The sequence below is a fragment of the Xiphophorus maculatus genome, chromosome 1, assembly GCF_002775205.1.
Source record: "Xiphophorus maculatus strain JP 163 A chromosome 1, X_maculatus-5.0-male, whole genome shotgun sequence".
Taxonomy (NCBI): Eukaryota; Metazoa; Chordata; class Actinopteri; order Cyprinodontiformes; family Poeciliidae; genus Xiphophorus; species Xiphophorus maculatus.
The window spans coordinates 5,964,228-5,980,027 of NC_036443.1; the positions used below are offsets into that span (position 1 = coordinate 5,964,228).

The window sequence follows — 15,800 nt, forward strand, 5'->3', positions numbered from 1 at the left end:
AAACTCTTTACCTGTTCCATCTCCTAAACTGGCTGCCCACAGCGAATGGTGCAGTTGCTCACCTTGCTTGACTGCGAACAAGAAGCAGCCTCGGGGTGAATAAAGACTATTGTTTATTATATGTGCAGTTATTCACCAAACTGGATTCAGAAGCTGCTCAGCAGGTTTTCTCCTCTCAGTACTTTCTCACAACACACCCAGGCTATGACGCGGCGTATTGGTTTAACATTAAAAGAGGAAATCCTGGCATCAGAGTGAAGTCCACCAACTGCACATTTCATCAGCTGCACTTCCTGATGCGTGTGCACTTGTCTCTTCATTAGCGCTCGAGACAGCTCTGCACGTCCCATGCATTTCTCTATATGTGTCTTGCTGAGCAGATAAAAGCAGACTCATGCCACGGTCGTAGCATTTTCTCTGGATCCGGTGGACACGCTTGTCTCCTCTGCACACACAGGACAAATGGACAAAGCTTCAGGGAAAGCACAGGTGGTGAGTATTCTCCTTCACAGGTCAGTGGTTAAAGGTGAAGGTTGTTCCCAGTAAGCCTGAGGCGTTTCTGTCTTTAGAAACTTAGTCCGGTTGTCACAGCGAAAACAGACCTATGCTGTAGAAATCTAAAATTATGATCAATGACACCTTCTGACATTTCCTGCCCCGTATCACATGACACAAGGAACACAGAACTTTGATCTTGACAACTTTTACTTCCTGTGGTGACAATTACGAGAGCACGCTTTTGTAGCTGCTGAGATTGGGGAGACGAGTTTAGCGTTCCTACTTCTGGGTGATCATGGATGATTTATTGCTTCCCTCAGTTACTGAATGTTACGTTTACCTGCTCAATAAAATCTACGATGAAACCTAACGTTTTTAAAATGCAGTCTGGAAATGCAAACCAAGTCTAGTGCACATGAGTTTAAACCGTTTGTACCACGCTACAGCTCCATAATGCACTGGAAGGTCAGCAAGATAATCCGCTAATACAATATAAAGCCTGCTGAAAGCATTGGCGTTGGAAGTTGGGTCTGAAAGACAGACATTTAAATCAACATTTGCTTTGTGCAGGGGCAGCAAGAGATCCATTCATAAGTAGAAAAACCAACAGAAATGTGTAAAGCCATGCAACAGTTGTAGATGCAGACAAAAAGAACTAATTAATTAGTCCATTTTTTTTTTTGTTCATTCAGAAGCTAGCATTAGCACAGCTAGCATGAAACAGTGTTAGGGAAGTAGTGTGGTGTGAAACTGGACTGGTTACTTTTTTAAAACTATTTTTTATTTTGTTCAAACAGGCAGATAATTGCTTGTGTAAACATGCAAGAGTCAGCAGTTTTCTGAAAAGGCTTTGGCCATCCAAAACCACCGCAATAAGTTCCTGAAAAACTTCAAGATTATTACTTCACAGACTTTTTAAAAGCAATAATATTTGTTGCAGGCAATCAGGAAGGAGTTTTTAGATGACAGAAAGTTACTTTTAATATTTCCTAGAGCTACTCTGAAGTACGTGGCTTCTTTGGTTCAAAGTAAAAATCATAAAAGTTGCATTGAAACAACTAAAGTCTGTCCTGAAATACTGATTTAGTGGATTTGATCTGTTCTCAAACCACAGGTTCAATTCCAGTTTCTGCTTTACCCGTAAGTCCTGGAGCAGAACCGCTTCAAACTCTAAACTTTGTTTCAGAATTATTTTTAATAAATCTTTGGTGCCGAACTCACAGAATCAACACAAAATCTACGTATGTCGATAATGAGCAGATTTGTTAGAATAATTTTAGACTTCGACCAACATTTACAAAAAACCATTAAAGTGTTTTAGAGTCTCAACAGGAGATTCTGAGATCATCAATTCAGGAAGAACTGAGGCAGAAACTTCAGCTGATCATCAACTTTGGGAAAGTCCTAGACGGAGCTGAAATCTTTTTCCATGTTTATGTTTTGTTTTTTTCTTACTCTTTTTTTTTTTTTTTTTAACATCAACACATTTGACACAGGTGTGTCTTCACCAGCTGCCATTAACGAACTGACCAAATGTAAAGCTTGTTCTATGACAAGTTAAGCTACTTATTTTCGCCACGCTTGTTCTCTCCTTCGGTTTGAGGTGATTTTGGATCACTGCTGTATTTATCCAGTCAATCATTGTCTACTTATTGATATATGCTTTGTTGAAACAGCATAATATTAACTGACTGTGACTTTAAATAAATCTTTTAATCTTTTATGTGTGTTTTTTTTTTATGTTCAAGGTTGAAAATACAGAAAGCTAGGCGCAGCTCTGACCAAGTCCAGGAATTTAAATCCAGACTGAGAGGAATCAGTGGGGCCTTTTTGAGCTGCTAATGCGCTGCTTTGTTCTGCAACCCCTCGCATAAATAATGAACGGTTGTCATTTTTCTGTCCAGTCCTCTCCCTTAGACCTTCCGCTCAGTAATTCATTCAAAACAAATAAGAAACACAAAACTCATCACTTCCTGCACAGAGAGGAATTTTCCCAAGAACGGCCATTGATGCACCGAGCAGCAAACTGGAACCGTTTAAATTGGGGGAAGAAAATGAGAAATAAAGGCGGGAAGAAAGTGAAACACTTTGCTTTTCTTCTGAGCTCCACCAACTCTTCGTTTCCTCATTGACGCATTCCACTTGTAGAGTAGTGGTTTATGTCGCCGGGGAGTTTTCCCAGAGGACAGGGACACGTCCTGTCATTTCTGTGCTATAAACAGCGAGAGTGTCTTCTCATCCAGAACCGATGAGGCTCGCTCACAATGTAGACAACACAAAGCCTTCGGCTGAGAATCTGGCTGAGAAACCCAGCTCAGAGTGAAAGCATCTGCTGTGAAACGCAGCGCGGGACGTTTCTTTGCACACAGTTAAGAAATAGTTTTGTGTTATAAATGAGTTCTAACCCAAAATTATTCAGGAGAAATCCTCCGATTGCGACAGTCATAAAGGTCAGCGCAGAAAGCCTCGCTCTCTACAGGCTTTATGAGACGGAAGCATTGCTGGTTATCCAGTTATGTTTGGAGAATTTCCAGAATAAATGAGTAACTACAGTAGTGGCAGATTTCCAAAGTCAGAACGAGTCACTAAATCTTTATAAACCCTGAGCTGACTGGGTCAACCTGAACAAAGCTGAAAATGTTATGACCTCATCGCGTTTGACTTATGACACATTCAAGATCTGATTCAATTTTACACTTGTGATCTTTTGGTGGAACATTTACTCCAACATAAATTAAAAAATATATATATATTTTAAGTACATTTGTCTGGGGACTCGTGATATTACAGTTCTTCTCAGTCATTTTGGTGCATTTCACAAAATCCTTCTCGACATTTGCAAAACAGCGTTTCTCGAAGCAATTTGTCGAAGCAGCAAAACAGCATGGATTACCTGTAAAACCCAGTTTTCTTTCTCAAAACCCTCAGTTCGTCTCCTAATATTTAATACTTGTATCAGTGAACATGCCAGTGCGTCAGAATGACAAGTTCTTGCGGATAAGACAGTCAAATTTATTAGTCATGTTGTCAATATAATTGTGTTCTCTGGAGGGATATTTTCACACACTCGTAGCTAAAGTTTTGATGACCACAATTGTAAATTGGAATTATGGGAAATAAATAGAGACTAGACAAGATTCACATGGTTTTACTGCCAATTCCAGACTGAGAAAAAATCCTCAATGGAGTTAAGGAATGAGGAGCAAGATGAGAGGAGCTCCATCAATTCAATTTAAATTCAAAAATGCTTTATTGTTCTCAAAGGAAAAATAAATGTTGTTGTAACTTCATTTCTGGTTGTTGACCCATTCAGATCCTCACCCTTCCACTGTCCGAAATGCAACATTGTGTTGTGCTCCATCTTTAAACACTATGTACATATATATATATATATATATATATATATATATATATATATATATATATATTACAAGCTAAGGAAATTTAAAATACTATTTTCAGTTTTTAGGGGAAAAAATTAATCACCATGATCACCATGCAATTGCAAAGGAAAAAAAACACTTTTTTCTAATCAGCTTGATGAGCACTTTCTATAAACAATGACATGGAGAAAGATTAAGAATACAAAGCATATAGTTGAAATAAAAAAAAAAACTTTTGTATTGCCATTTTATTTAAAAACATTTCTTATTTGGCTCTGAAGCAGTCAATTCTTTAGTTATTCAGTTATTACTGTTAGCTATCATCACAGATGAAACCCTACCAGGACAGAAACATCTAGAATTTTATCAAGTACTTAACAGTCATCCACTAATTATTTGGTGTGTGATTATTTTTAATGAATGTACTCCTGCAAGGGTGGCTAAAATATTTCATATGTATTTGTTTGTTTTTTTTGTCAACAAATTCATTTTGATGTTTTGTTCTTCGTTTTTTCCTAACACCTTTTTCATATCCTTTCAGGAAAGTGGACAAGTTATTTCTCCAAACACTCGAAGGACTTTCAGTTTTTCATCTCTCCGTATCAAAAGTAAGATAGTGGATCAGTGTGAGGCTCAATCATGTTGATGTTCTGCTGTTCAGTAAAAGCTTCACTCATATGTTCTGTAAACCTGTTTTTTTCCTACAGAAAGGCACAACAGTGAGGGTGATGGTGGATTTGAGCGCAGGAGGGGCTTGAGATCTTTCTCATCAGCTCGAGAAACATCCAGAAAAGGTAAAGTGTGAACTAATCTACCACCCCTGTGTTAGATTAGCTAATAGCAGGGGTAGCACAAAGAACACTTCTTAATAATCACAAAATACTGTAAATATTAAGCCTAAAAACATAAAACTGCAACAGACTGAATGTTCTGTTCTGTGTGTGGGAAATGTTTGAGTGTTTTTTGGTTGTCAAAGTCAAATAACTGACCTACTTCCCTCCATATTTCTTCTCTTAAATAACACTTTTTTCAGACATTATCTTGCTATTGAAGAGTTGACATTTAGTAGTAAAGCACTGCGTCCCTTTTTCTTTTACATATCATGCGCACATTTAAGATTTTGCTTGTTATATTGACAACATAACTGCTAAAACAAATATTAGTCATCGACAGGGAGCAGCTTTTTGCCCTCCAGCAGGAAGTTGGGGGGCGGGACCTTGTGCTCATGACGTCATGCTGCAAGGGGTTTATAGATATTTATGGCTGCAGGCAGAGAAAGATCTCCTAGCGGTCTGTGTTACAACAGATTGACTAAAGATGCTCTGTTTTTCAATGAGCCATGAAGAAGATGTTCAAATTTCTTGACTCCACGTAGAATCAAGAAATTTGTTCCCAGAACTGAACCAGCCTTCTTCATCAAGTCCTTATGAAAGGTCGTTAATACCTTCATGAGTTTAGTCTGTGAAAGAAAGCAAGAGGAGAAGACCAAACCGCCTGTTGGTAAATACAAAAGCTTCATTGTGCAAAAAAAAATGTCAAATTAAGTAAAACATAGAGAGGGACAGGGAAGTGGTTCGGTTGTGGTAGAGTTTCACCCAATTATTATGAAATACACAACTACATCAACGATCAAACACAAACTGAGAGTTTGTTAAATATAAAATAATCGGTAAGCAATATTCTATATTTGTGGGGGTTTTGTTTATGTATTTGTGTCTGTAGGGGCATTTTAAAGTCAGACCTAAACAAAACATGTAAGTTGTTATTCAGATTTCTGTTCTGCGCATTACTGTACAACTTCTGTTAAATCCTGATTCACGTGTTTCATATGGGAAAGTCTTGATACAAACTGGAGATTAGACTGACAATCTTCATTGAGACCATACACTTCTTTGTAGCAATGTGACAGTGATAAAGTCTAAGCCTCATGAAGAAGTCCTGCAGTAAGACTTTCTGAATCAATCTTAAATTTCAAGGCCTTCCGTTCATCCAGTACTTATTCTGACGACAGAATCATCAGTCAGAAACAAACAGTCGTAGTCAATAAATCAGAATATTATTGAAGCCAGTCAGTTCATTGAATGAAACGCGTATCATAGATTAATTCCTCACAGGCGGATGTTTTCACCTTTATTCCTGTTAATTATGATGATTTTCTGCTTTACGGCTAATAAAAACACAAGATTTAAGATCAGAAATGACATTAGGTTTTTCAGACCAATTTCTAACACAGAAATGTGGCTTTGTGAAAAGTATGTTTAATACCTGCTTAAAGGTTAGACTTTGACTCATGTTATTATTGTAGTGCAGAGACCAGACAATGAAATAGGCAACAAAATGTTGTCACTTGGCCACGACAGCTCACAGGAAAAACACAGGAAAATCACAATTGTGCCTATAAATACATAAATATATAAATATATATATATAATTTAGCGTTTTCAAGCAGTCTTTGTGGGGTTACGATAGGTGTTGAGCAATCTGATGGTGGATGGGAGGTAACTATTTCTGAGTCTGCCAATAGACCTCCTCAGGCCTTTTTTCTGTACATTTTAAAAACAGGAGAAATTTTGCTTTCATCTGTTTTCATCTGTACTTTTCAAGTGTTTTTAAACCTCCTGAGATTCTATTAAAAACACTCAGAAAACGACTACTTTCAAATGCTTTTTTCTCCACGCTGGTTTTGTCCTTTTATTTCACTCCTGCTGTTCACTTCTCTCCTGTGCTGGTTTTGGTTATATAGAAGAAAATCATTGACATATCAGCTGCCTTGTTTACCACAGGATCTACAGCAGATCCTGCGGAATCTCCTACCGGAGGCCCACCGGTTGAACAGGCCAGATTATTTTCTAAAGGTACGTTGAATCAGACGAATGAGCTTCACTGGAAAATTCATTGAGAAACGACCGCATTATGTAAAAATGTTTGACGAGTTACGATAAGAAAAGCCAACATCTGCGTATTTTCTCACTTTCGAACCTCGTCTCGGTTGTAGAGGAAGCGGGTCCTGCAGAAGTCAGTCGGGTTCAAGAGCTGCTGAAAAAATTTGGTACGTATGAAGCTAATGTATGCCTTTGCTTCGTCAGGGGAAATAAAACGGCTGTTTTTGTTGACTGAACCTTAACACTTGAGAAAGAGGTAATGGATGTCTGATCTTGGGTGTCTGAGTCTCAGATGCTGTGCATGTCCTTCACAGTCTGTGGGGTGGGATGAAACCCAGCAGACACGCTTGCAGAAACGCATTGAAATGTTTTCCTTTCCTTACTTTTGAAGGAAACAATTTTCCAAAATTCTCTAAAATAAAAAAAAAGTCTATATGACCAAATCACAGACGTTATGGAGATTCATTGAAGACAAAAAGCTGTGCCAAAACAACGCGAGCCTGTTTTCTTCAATCATAAAGAAATCTATGCAGTGGTTTGTGTTGAAACATCAAACGATTGGTGTGTAAAACAGCGACTGTCAATGCTGTAGTAGTGGAAAGTTGAGAAGTGCAGTATTTCACTAAAATCTGTTCCTAAACAAAACTGCTTCACAACACAATTCACCATTTCAAGGCACCGCAAGACAAACAGCTTCGTTGCATTTCAGTCAGATTGCAGATGCAGATGAATAACGGAGCTTGCTTGATTATCAAGAGCGTTACATGTGAGAAGAGAATTTTTTAAAGTTATATTTAGCAACAAAGACCCAGTGAAGAGAAGCTAAGACATGAAAAATATGATCTCCCTGATTAAATCTTATCAGAAAACTTGGTGTAACTAAACCGAAGGCTTTAAAATGCCTTCGATCCCCACACCCTCACCATCAAAGCCACAAAATCACTAAGTTATTAAATGTATCATTTGTCAGTAAAGGAGAGAGAGGAGCAACAATCTGACATAATGAGGAGGAGGGAGGAGGAGACTCGGCCAGAGAAGAGCATGCTGAGAAAAGCCACTTGTAACACAAATGCAAATGTAAAGTGCAGCAACAGAGAACGGGCATTTTATCCTGCTTATGCATTAGAATAATAGAGAATTGTCACAAAAACTTAAAATTAGATCAAGTTAAAAGAATTAGAGCGAGCAAACAGTTTCACCACATTCAAAAACAGGAATTAACACAAAATTTCTTATCTGCCTTACGCATCTGTGACTGAGGGCAGATGCATAAGAGACTGAGGGTTCTCTAGGCAGCATGTCATGATCCATTTTAAAACCAAATGTTGTAAGAAAACCTTTCATCAAGAGATTGAGGCTGTTTTTATTGTTTTTCTCAAGCAGGACTCGTGATGATGAGAGTAATAATTACATGCAAATCACAAATAACTACATCTGACACAGGCCTGATGTGTGACTGTCCAAAATATAAACATCCATCCATGTTCTAACACCCTTGTCCTTAGTGGGGTCAGGAGGTGCTGGTGTCTATATCCAGCTAACGGTCCGGGCGAGAGACGGGGGTCACCCTGGACAGGTCGCCAGTCTGTCGCAGGGCAACACAGAGACAGACAGAGACACACAACCATGTACACACACACACACACGCCCTCACGCCTAGGGAGAATTTAGAGAAACCAGTTAACCTGACAGTCATGTTTTTGAACTGTGGGAGAAAGCCAGAGTAACTCAAAAACCATAAACTCAAAAAGTTTTCTTATCGTAACATTTAACACGACGCACACCCAGTCGTTCTTTACAGCTAAACCTCCTGAAGCCGTTTGCGATGTTGTCTGTGAACCATGTTGGGTCTGTTAGGATCATCAGGTTAATTTATCCTTCATTAAACAATGTGTGTGAGCTGCCTGCAGAGCTGTGACCCTCACTGCTTAGAGTTCTCACAAACACCACCTGATGTTCAAACAGCATTTATAATGTAGGCTGCTGGTATCAATAATATTTATTATAGTACATTATCTGTTTGTGGGGATACTGCGATAAAAGAGATGATGTGTGCAGACAAGTTGTCACCCTGCTCTGTGATCCTCTACAGACTACAACAAAAGGACGGTTAAACATTTGCAGGGAGAGACGCTGCTGTTGGCAGGATGATGTGGCTCTGACGTCACTCTGAGGCCTGGGGGAAACCGAGACGGTTTTGTGCTGTGTTTTAGAACCCGTTAAGAATCACTGCAGAATCACGTCACTGAAAAATTTAAATGGCAATGTTTAAATTTTGAGACAGACTGGCGACCTGTCCAGGGTGACCCCGCCTCTCGCCCGGAACGTTAGCTGGAGACAGACACCAGCACCTCCTGACCCCACTAAGGGACAAGGGTGTTAGAAAATGGATGGATGGTTTTTGAGTTGAGATAAACAGAATACCATCAGAGCTAAGATTTTAGTTTTAAACGTGCTGAGGTGCCTCCAAACCCCCTGATGAAACTGATTTGCTCCCTGTGACTCTGGGAAGGTTTGAAGCCACAATTAAACCGATTTCTAATGATTGAATGTGTGCTGTCAGGGTGGGAACAGAAATAAGTGGCGTTTAGCACTGGAATAGCAAAAAAATAATAATAATAACACCTTTTTTTTCAGCGTAGCAAGGTTGATAGCATGAAAATAAGTCATTACATTAGAAAGGCATTTTATTTTTATTATATTATTATGAAGATGAAATGTCCAGAAATGCAAAAATAGCTCATCATTAGCTTTAAAGTCAGTTGTCTTTCTAGAGGGTAATATTCCTTCTGCTGCAGCAGATTCTCAGGAGGAAGGATTTTCTCTGGTGTTCATGTTGTTGTTGAGTGTTAGTCTTTAACTTCCTGTTTAGAATTTCAGCATTTATGTAAAAAGTGTTGTTTAAAACAAAAAAAATCTTATTCACACTGTGTTTTCTGAAACCCTGATTAAAGAACCATGGGGCGTGACGCATACTCTTACACGAATCAGACAGAAAGAAACAGAAGCAAAAGATATTCATGCTCACTTTCTAAACGGAGACGAGGGTTGATCTACAGATTACACTGTAACAAATGTGACTGAAGTTGACAAACGTCCAGAGCAACATTGTAGTAAATTATAGCAATGTTCACATCAAACCAGACTGCACAGTGACTGCAGTGAAAGTAAAGGTGCAACTAGTACGGAATGCCTTTTGTGGTTTAGAACACAGACCTAATGTTAATTAGGGATGGAACGTTCATTATGATTAATTAATTACATTTTTAATGGGCTAAATTACATTTAACACAAGTAATTACGTTGTGTTTCATCCAGAACCTTTGCAATCACACGTTTCTGGTACGCCTGAAAATCTGATGCACAAGCAACTTCCGCCAACAACAGCGACGGACCACCATGGTTAATTTCCGCTTCAAAAAAAAAAACATAAAAAACGATCTGATGAGATGCTGGGAAAAAACCTATTGTTATTTTCTAGTGGTGCTAAAAGGAATTAGCTTATTAGCTAAAGCTATTCAAGCCTAAAATAGCATCTCAATTCTAAACATGTAGGAAAAGCAGAGACGTCCCCAACGCTAATGTCAGCGTCCACTGTCCACATTTCTAAAGATGTGCCATGAATGATCAGGGCTTCCTGGAACACTGGAAAACTGAATGTTAATGGCTTTTACATTAATCTGATGGCTGAAGAAACAAATCAACATTTTAAAATCAATTAATATATTTGTTTTTGAGCTCATGTGACATTTTTTATTCAATAATTTAGCAGCACAAAGGATTTTTGAATTGAAATGTTGCTTACTTTGTTGATATATAATTTTTTATGAAAAAGCAATTAGTTAATTACAATAGACTTCATTAAAAAATTTAATTGAGTCCCACCACTAAAATGAATTAGCAAAGTTATAAGTATTTCTTGCTATGTCATATATATTTGCACCAGAACTCGTTTTTTCCAGATAATCACAGTTACACTAAACACATGTAATCCTGCATATTTTTGGCACATTTGGAACCATTTTCAGTTCAATGTTGCTTTATGTCTTATTGTAGCTCTTCTGAGCAAAACTGCTGTGCACCGTTTATTGCACATGAACAGTCCTCTGAACTGAGGGTCATCTTTACTCTCAGTCAGTTTATGATTTTTGATGACTATCTAATGTAGGGAATTTGCTGTAATTTTAAACATTATATATATATATATATATATATATATATATATATATATATATATATATATATATATATATATATATATATATATATAATATAATATATATATATATATATATATATATATATATATATATATATATATATATATATATATATATATATATATATATATACATATATATATATATATATATATATATATATATATATATATATATATATATATATATATATATATATATATATATATATATATATATATATATATTTAGGTTTTTAAAATGCATAGAAATATAAAACACTTTCTGAAAGAGGATACGTGAATGGATTCTGGAATAATATTGGTGTAAAATTAGGCAAAAAATAATAATAATTCAGATCCCTGTTCTACTTAATCGAGTCTTTGCCCTTTAATCGGTGAACAACAACAACAACTCTGCAGAACACTCCGGAGAGCGGAGTTTTCGTTTGTCCGCCTGACTTTGAACGCAACAGAGGAGCCGTGCTCCCCACAGTTCGGTGCGGCGCTCGCTCTGACTGCGAAACCGGACGGATGCGTGGTTTGAGCGGGGATGGAGACGATGACTTGTCGCCGTGGAGCGTCAGAGACGAGCCGCTGAGAGGCGAACGGCGTGTCGGTGGACCTCAGCAGCAATGAGTGAAGTGACGCGGAGGAGGAAAGAAGTGGGGCTGAAGAACTTTAGGCAAAGATGGAGTGAGTTTAAAGCTGCTGTGAAACTGTCGGGGTGTTACTGGTGTGGAAATCCCGCGAAATAATTTTTAAAAGCCCCCCCCCAAAAAAAGTTACTTGGGTGGATTTTCAACAGTGTTTTTGATTATTGGCGCTTACAGATGTGTGTGTAAATGTAGAGGGTGTTTAGTTGTTACCTGTCTGAACCCAAATCTTTGTTTTTCTATTATCTTTACTGCGCTGCTTTAAAATGCACCGTGAGGTTTAGTGAGATCCAGTTCAGACGGATATGGTGGCTTTCTCTACATCTGTCATTTCAACCTGACATCTGTAACGTCTGCAGACCTAACTCAGTCGCCATCTCTTGGCTGTTGGTTGGAAATGTAGGATTATTATTATTAATATTAATATTTTGACATTAGAGGAGCGACTGGACCCCTTCCTTCCTACCTTGTGTGACCAAAACACACGCCATCCCTGCTGTTAGATCTGGTGACACAAGAACATGATGATGGAACCAAACTTTCCCAGTGACCAGATCCACCAGCAGATTCGCATCAAATCTGGACTTCAGCTTGTTGAGAAGGAGACTCGCTCTGCGTTCAAGCTTTCAGACAGCATTCAGTTGAAACTTGTTTAGGAGCCTCAGGCCTGAAGCTCTTAACTCTGGACTGTTATTTCCACCCACAGGCTTCATAGCTGAGAGGAGCGACACAATTCAGGGTTAGCATGACTGCTCAGCAGGATCCCAGCCCGCTTGTTAAAGAGGAATTACACTCAAAATCAGACCTGGGAGAGAGCATTCCCTGCTCTCGGGTTTTGTAGCGTTTCCTTGCGTTTGCTGAAATTCAAAGTTGTGCAACTGGCGGGTGGAGAAGCAGCAGCACTGCTCTCGATGTTGACATTGTTGCAACAGAGTGCAAACACCTTTTGTTGCCAGTAATGGTGGATCTTAGACTCAGCAAAGAGTGCCGTCAAAAACCAGGGAGGTGAAGCAGGGGGAGAGGGAACCCTGGACACCGTCCAGGGGGATTTGTTACTCTGCTTGCTCCAGATGACATTTTTTTCCAAGTCAGTCACTTCTGCTTGTGTGTACAGCCAAATGTCTTAAGTAATTTGTCGAAACAAATTGTCCGAAATGGTCTATTCCTGAGAAATCTATTTGGATCAGAACCGACTGTTGCCTTGGAAGACGGCAGCAGTGATTAAGCTTTTGTGAGACTTGTTTTGTCATAGCAACCTTAAAGGCCTTAGATTGCCTAAATCATCCAAAATATTTCTTATTTTCTCCTTATGCAGATTATATGATTAAAATGTAAGCTTGTAAATGAAGGTTTTAAACTAAGCAATACTGTAGCACTGGCTGTCCTTGTGGGGTCAGTAAAAAAGAAAAAAAAAACAACAAAAAAAACCCCCAGATCCAATGGAATCGTTTTATTGTCTTCCATCCTGTTGAAGCTACTCATTTCCTGTGTGCTCTATGTTGTGCTCAAACCTGCAGCTTGGGCACAACCCAAACTGCAGGTTGTGCCAACAAAGTTCTGGAGTGAAATGAGTTACTTGGTAGTAAGGCTGTAGTCCAGGTGTGGAGACCTTTTACTACCAGCCTCATCCAGCTTTTTATTAATCTCAAAATAAAGAATGTGCTCTGTGAGCTGAACAATGAGATAATATAATGTCAAATTTTTTTCCTAAGTTTAGTTTGCCACTGTTGAAGTAATCGATTTATCGTTAACCGGAGTATGCAGACACCAAGCAGGCCATTTATTTGAAGAACAACACAGTCAGATCAGCGCTTAAGCCAAAGCTGGAAAGCTCATGTCAGAGCGACAGAACGCCGTCAGCTTGCTGTTTGTGTCTGTGAAGGTTAATATTTCAGCAGATAGGGCTAGCTTGTTTCAGTTTTTTTTTTTTCCGATACAGATTTTTGTTTTTTTGTCTGAAATGTTGCTAAATATAGCAAGAAAGTTGCTGAGTTGGTAACAGTGGGGGGATGACGATTGTTAACTGCAAACCTGCAGACATGACCTGGTGGGCGGGGCCAACAACAAGTTGTTTGTATTGGTTTTGACACAAGTGTCTTTGAATAATTCATTTTTCCAGTATTGATTATATTGAGACCATTATTTTTGACAACCCTTATAGATGTAAGTTGTTATTTTCCGTTGACTGTGGTTCTGACCCTCCGGACCATTTGGCTCCAGTGAAATATGATAAAGGGTGATGCTCATACTGTTTAGCAGCAAGTCGTAAGAGCTGAGTAGTGATTATTCTAAATGATTTCAAATTGTTGGTTGTAAAGTCTCCCTAACACCTACACATGGTCGGTAGAAAAATGTGGGGTCCAGAAGGATTAAGCTGTAAATGTGCAAAATAACCAGGCCCCCAGGGAAGATCCCTGACTGTGATGCTAGACTTTATTCAAAGCATTTAAGTTTATTTATGTAGCACCAATTTACAACAAGTCTTTTTGCGAGACTACCTGTGTAAACCTCTCAAAACGACAGAAAGCAGAACGGAAATGGAGGCGAGCCAAAGCGGGACAGACCCGACAGATTCAGTGAAACCTCAGGGCATTTCAACATGCTGGGAAATTGGGAACTTTTAGTTTTGGTTTTGGACTGAACTCGAAGGATAAACCAGACTGCCAGCTTTTGCTTTCTCTTTCTGCTCCGTTATCCCCCGTTTTCTCTGGAAAGCTCAAGGAGGGAAAGTCCTTGAGTCATGTCAAACTGAAAGTAATCAAGTCATTTATTAAGGAGTTGAGTTTTTGTCCGCCTCAAAATGCTGATGTTGGAGAAGATAGGTGTTGAAGATGGGGAATTATTCACTCTTAAAAGAAAAAAAAACATGTTTCTTTGTAATCTTCTTGCCTTTTATGTAGAGAAAGGCCACATCTGCTCCCTGAAACATCTCTAAAACAATAAATTAGTCATGGAGTAACAGGCCTACTTTTAGGTTGTAAAAAGAGTTGCTAACACCAGCGCTCCTGGCTTCTGCAGCAGTACAGCTTGGTAAAATTAATGCAGCTCCATCACACTGCTAATCTATACAGAGTGTGTGTGCGCTGATGCATTCACACTGTTAGTAAAACTCAGATGCTGTAGTTTCCCCATGGTCCCTGAAGGCAGCTTTGCATGAGAGGCATGTTTGCGTGTCGGTTCTCGTCTGTGAGACGCTGCAGAGGCCTGTTCTGATAAAATGTAAACTGTGTTGGAAATGAACACCCACCCAATTTCACATAGACAATGTTTTTTTTTATTTATTTTTTTTCTGCATCACCTGAAAGCAACACAAGAATGAAAGTTCTTTCTCTGGAGGATGAAGTAAACAGACAACTCAGCAGACCGTTAATACTGCAGTATGCTCACAAGATGAGTGGTGAAGAAACAGTGTGGACAGAGGTTTGTCGCTGGGCAACAGGGAGCTGGTAATGATGCTTGTTCTTGTGTTATTTACTGCTCCACTCTGCTGCGCACAATCCTGAGCGAACACTCATTTATTTAGGTTTGTTGCAGTTGAGCTGGACCTGCTATCTGGCCTATTTTCAGCCCAGAATCATTTCGGTACAGAAACAAACCAGGCCAGTCGCGTCTCTACCATAGTTCCACGTTCTCTTACAGTTAGTACATCTTTAACGATTTTGTTAACACAATTATTTCCCGTCCGCTTAGTTAAATCTATGAAACAAACATCGAAACAGTTTAGAGAAAGATGAAACATTAGCCCCAGCAAGGCGATTCTCCAACAAGATTCTTCAGACGATCAGCAGAAGAATAATGCAGATATTTTTCCTTTCATTAAATGATTATTTACTTTTACTCTCTACGTGTGCAATTAAAATCTTTTGGGAAAAGATACTGGGATCTGCCAAGTTCTTCTGGAATCACCGAGCAGATAGGAAAGACCCTGGTTTCTTTGTTCAGGATGAGGTTTCCCTGCCATTCTCCGGGTAAAATTGTGTCTTTATTATTCTGCAAATATAGTGACTTTATCCTCACGATTAAACAAAAATTCTCCTGGCCCGGCCCTAATACTCTGCCGTACAACTCACAGAAGGACTGACTGAAATAAAAGTAACTCTTTGAAAATATTGTCAGACATTTTTTATTTCTTTTTCTGAAAAGAAATCGATAAAGAATAAAAATAGATTGAAATCGTATCTAG

General features: G+C 38.7%; 1 protein-coding gene across 2 annotated transcripts in view; it reads left to right on the top strand.

Moving 5' to 3' along the window:
* Positions 1-273: 273 nt before the first annotated feature.
* The window catches only part of dennd2d (DENN domain containing 2D), a 29,448-nt gene continuing 13,921 nt past the window's right edge, over positions 274-15,800 (top strand). Inside the window, exons 1-5 of one of the 2 annotated variants that reach the window (XM_023333362.1) lie at positions 274-492; positions 4,423-4,489; positions 4,589-4,675; positions 6,665-6,736; positions 6,877-6,930. In XM_023333362.1, the coding sequence (XP_023189130.1) occupies positions 463-492; positions 4,423-4,489; positions 4,589-4,675; positions 6,665-6,736; positions 6,877-6,930 (310 nt within the window). In that variant the 5' untranslated portion in view covers positions 274-462. Of the gene's footprint in view, positions 493-4,422; positions 4,490-4,588; positions 4,676-6,664; positions 6,737-6,876; positions 6,931-11,436; positions 11,658-15,800 lie in introns of those variants that run through there. The other variant, XM_023333366.1, reaches the window with a different exon arrangement.